The sequence below is a fragment of the Ochotona princeps genome, chromosome 17 (genome assembly GCF_030435755.1).
Source record: "Ochotona princeps isolate mOchPri1 chromosome 17, mOchPri1.hap1, whole genome shotgun sequence".
Taxonomy (NCBI): Eukaryota; Metazoa; Chordata; class Mammalia; order Lagomorpha; family Ochotonidae; genus Ochotona; species Ochotona princeps.
The window spans coordinates 14,554,379-14,557,802 of record NC_080848.1 but is presented as its reverse complement, the minus strand read 5'-3'; the positions used below and the strand labels follow the sequence as shown (position 1 = coordinate 14,557,802).

The 3,424-nt window shown below is 62.7% G+C and overlaps 1 protein-coding gene across 1 annotated transcript; it reads left to right on the top strand.

Annotated features, from left to right (window-relative positions):
* Nucleotides 1-580: 580 nt before the first annotated feature.
* Nucleotides 581-2,952, top strand: FZD2 (frizzled class receptor 2). The gene has a single exon (XM_004597383.3). The coding sequence runs from the start codon at nt 812-814 to the stop codon at nt 2,543-2,545; it is 1,734 nt and encodes a 577-aa protein (XP_004597440.2). The 5' UTR covers nt 581-811; the 3' UTR covers nt 2,546-2,952.
* Nucleotides 2,953-3,424: the final 472 nt, after the last annotated feature.

Sequence of the window (3,424 nt, the reverse complement as noted above, 5' to 3'; positions counted from 1 at the left end):
TTGCAAAACTGGGTTGGAGTAGTTCGGGCTGGAGAAGCGAGGGGGGCGAGAAGGGCAAGACGTAGAATGCTCCTGCCGGGCTAGGGCGCAGGGCCCCCGGGATCAAGGATGAGCTCGGCTCGCGTGGGACTGAGTCTGCCGCGGCTCCGGGACGCGGGTGTCTCAGGATCCCGCCGCGGCGGCTCCTAGGCAATCCCCGGCGGGGCCGACGGCTCTAAATATAATAATAGCTGTCTCTTTAAAAAGCCCAGAGGTGGCGGTGTGTGTGGGGGGGCGCAGTTTTGTTGGCATCTGGTTTCTGATCTCATTATGTTGCGGTCGACCAATCCGGCCCTCGAGGCTGGTCCTTGGGTTTAAATCTGATTGGCCGAGGGCAGATTTTGGGATGGTACTTAGAGCTCGACGGGGCGGTTTCAAGGATCCCTTTTTTAGGGGGCGAAGGAGAGGGCGGGGCCGCCAGTGGGGCCCCCTTGAAACCGACTAATTGGGATCGGAGGGGCTGGGGTGAGGGCTGGAGGAGGCACAAAGGAGTCGCCGGGTGGAGGAAGGAGAGAGGGAGGGGAGAAAGGAGGCGAGAGGAGGAGGAGGAGAGGGCAGCAGCGCTCCGCGGCCGGGGTGGTTCAGTTGGAGCGCGGCGAGCTAGCCGGCAGGCGCGCCGCCCCCTCCCCCGGTCGGCCTCCCCAACTCTGCAGTCGCGAGCAAAGTTTGCTAAGCGGCGCGCGAGGCGGCGGCCGCGGGCAGGCGGCCGCGGGGAAGGCGCGTGGTCCCGGGGTTGGGGGCGGGGGCGGGCGGGGGGGCGGTGGCGGCCAGCATGCTGCCCCGCAGCGCCCTGCCCCGCCTGCTGCTGCTGCTGCTGAGGCCGCCGCCACAGCTGCTACTGCTGTTGCTGCTGCCCGCTGTCGGGCCGGCCCAGTTCCACGGCGAGAAGGGCATCTCGGTGCCGGACCACGGCTTCTGCCAGCCCATCTCCATCCCGCTGTGCACGGACATCGCCTACAACCAGACCATCATGCCCAACCTGCTGGGCCACACGAACCAGGAGGACGCGGGCCTCGAGGTGCACCAGTTCTACCCGCTGGTGAAGGTGCAATGTTCGCCCGAGCTGCGGTTCTTCCTGTGCTCCATGTACGCGCCCGTGTGCACCGTGCTGGAGCAGGCCATCCCGCCGTGCCGCTCTATCTGTGAACGCGCCCGCCAGGGCTGCGAGGCGCTCATGAACAAGTTCGGCTTCCAGTGGCCCGAGCGGCTGCGATGCGAGCACTTTCCGCGCCACGGAGCCGAGCAGATCTGCGTGGGGCAGAACCATTCGGAGGACGGGGCGCCGGCGCTGCTCACCACTGCGCCACCACCGGGGCTACAGCCGGGCGGCGGTGGCACCCCCGGAGGCCCGGGAGGTGGAGGCGGCGGGACGCCCCCGCGCTACGCCACGCTGGAGCATCCGTTCCACTGCCCGCGCGTCCTCAAGGTGCCGTCATATCTGAGCTACAAGTTCCTGGGTGAGCGCGATTGCGCAGCACCCTGCGAACCTGCGCGGCCTGACGGCTCCATGTTCTTCTCGCAGGAGGAGACGCGCTTCGCGCGCCTCTGGATACTCACCTGGTCTGTGTTGTGCTGTGCTTCCACCTTTTTCACCGTCACCACTTACCTGGTGGACATGCAGCGTTTCCGCTACCCGGAGCGGCCCATCATCTTCTTGTCCGGCTGCTACACCATGGTGTCGGTGGCTTACATCGCCGGCTTCGTGCTGCAGGAGCGCGTGGTGTGCAACGAGCGCTTCTCTGACGACGGCTACCGCACCGTGGTACAGGGCACCAAGAAGGAGGGCTGCACCATCCTCTTCATGATGCTGTACTTCTTCAGCATGGCCAGCTCCATCTGGTGGGTGATCCTCTCGCTCACCTGGTTCCTGGCGGCTGGCATGAAGTGGGGCCACGAGGCCATCGAGGCCAACTCGCAGTACTTCCACCTGGCCGCCTGGGCCGTGCCTGCCGTCAAGACCATCACCATCCTGGCTATGGGCCAGATCGACGGCGACCTGCTGAGCGGCGTGTGCTTCGTGGGCCTCAACAGCCTGGACCCGCTGCGGGGCTTCGTGCTGGCGCCGTTATTCGTCTACCTGTTCATTGGCACCTCCTTCCTGCTGGCGGGCTTCGTGTCGCTCTTCCGCATCCGTACCATCATGAAGCACGACGGCACCAAGACCGAGAAGCTGGAGCGGCTCATGGTGCGCATCGGCGTGTTCAGCGTGCTCTACACCGTGCCCGCCACCATCGTTATCGCCTGCTACTTCTACGAGCAGGCCTTCCGCGAGCACTGGGAGCGCTCCTGGGTCAGCCAGCACTGCCGGAGCCTGGCCATCCCATGCCCCGCTCACTACACGCCGCGCATGTCGCCCGACTTCACCGTCTACATGATCAAATACCTCATGACGCTCATCGTGGGCATCACCTCCGGCTTCTGGATCTGGTCCGGCAAGACGCTGCACTCATGGCGCAAATTCTACACGCGCCTCACCAACAGCCGGCACGGCGAGACCACCGTGTGAGCAGGACAGGGGCCTGGGATGCTTGGCTTCCCTTTTTTTTTTTTTTTAAGTAATAATAAAGGACGGTCGAACCGTTTCTTTCCTTTTTTTTTTAAGTCGCTTTTTTTATATTAGGAAAACAACCTCCCCACCCCCCGCGCCCCAGGTTTGTAACTAAAACTGTAAATAATCTTTGTAAATTGAATTACATATTTTCTATTTAAAAGGAAAAAAACAGCAGCCAGGGCGGCCAGGGTAGAAGGCTTGTGGTGGCAGGTGGGGGTTGGGAGACGGCGGCTTTCTTTCTGCTGAGGGGCTGGGGTCCTCTTGCTTCAGTACCCTTTTCACAAGCGGCACATCGGGTTCGGGTCTGGGTGATTTGGGCGCAGGGCTGGGGGACGGGTTTGTTTCTTTGTGATTGGGCAGGGGCGCAGGGAGGGGGCCGGGGAGAAGCTGCGCCACCTCCTCTCATTTTTTCTCTCAAAGCCAACTTTGCGAGCCTCCTGGTTGCCACGGGGCGGTGGGTATTCCTGAACGGAGGCCTTATGTTTGGTTTACCTCTGCTTCCTTTCTCTCCCAACTCACGCGTCCTGGCTCCCTCGCGCCTCTCACTCCCCCATCTCCCCTGCGTCCATCTTTGGAAAGCTCTCAACGGAGGGAAGCCTGAAAAATAAAAATCCATCGCGACAGCCCGTGGGGAGAGGGAGGCCTCTGGGAAGCTTTTCTCCTCAAGCTCTTCTGCTTTTCACTGGTTGCCTAGACCCTGGGTGCAGAACGCCTTGGGCAAGCGCCTGTTGAAACCGGCCTCTTGCCGCCCTGGCCCACACAGACTCCGCGGATCTCTGAGAAGAGCGCTGACCGAGTCTGGCACAGCGTAGCAGATCTGGGAGGGTGGTGACC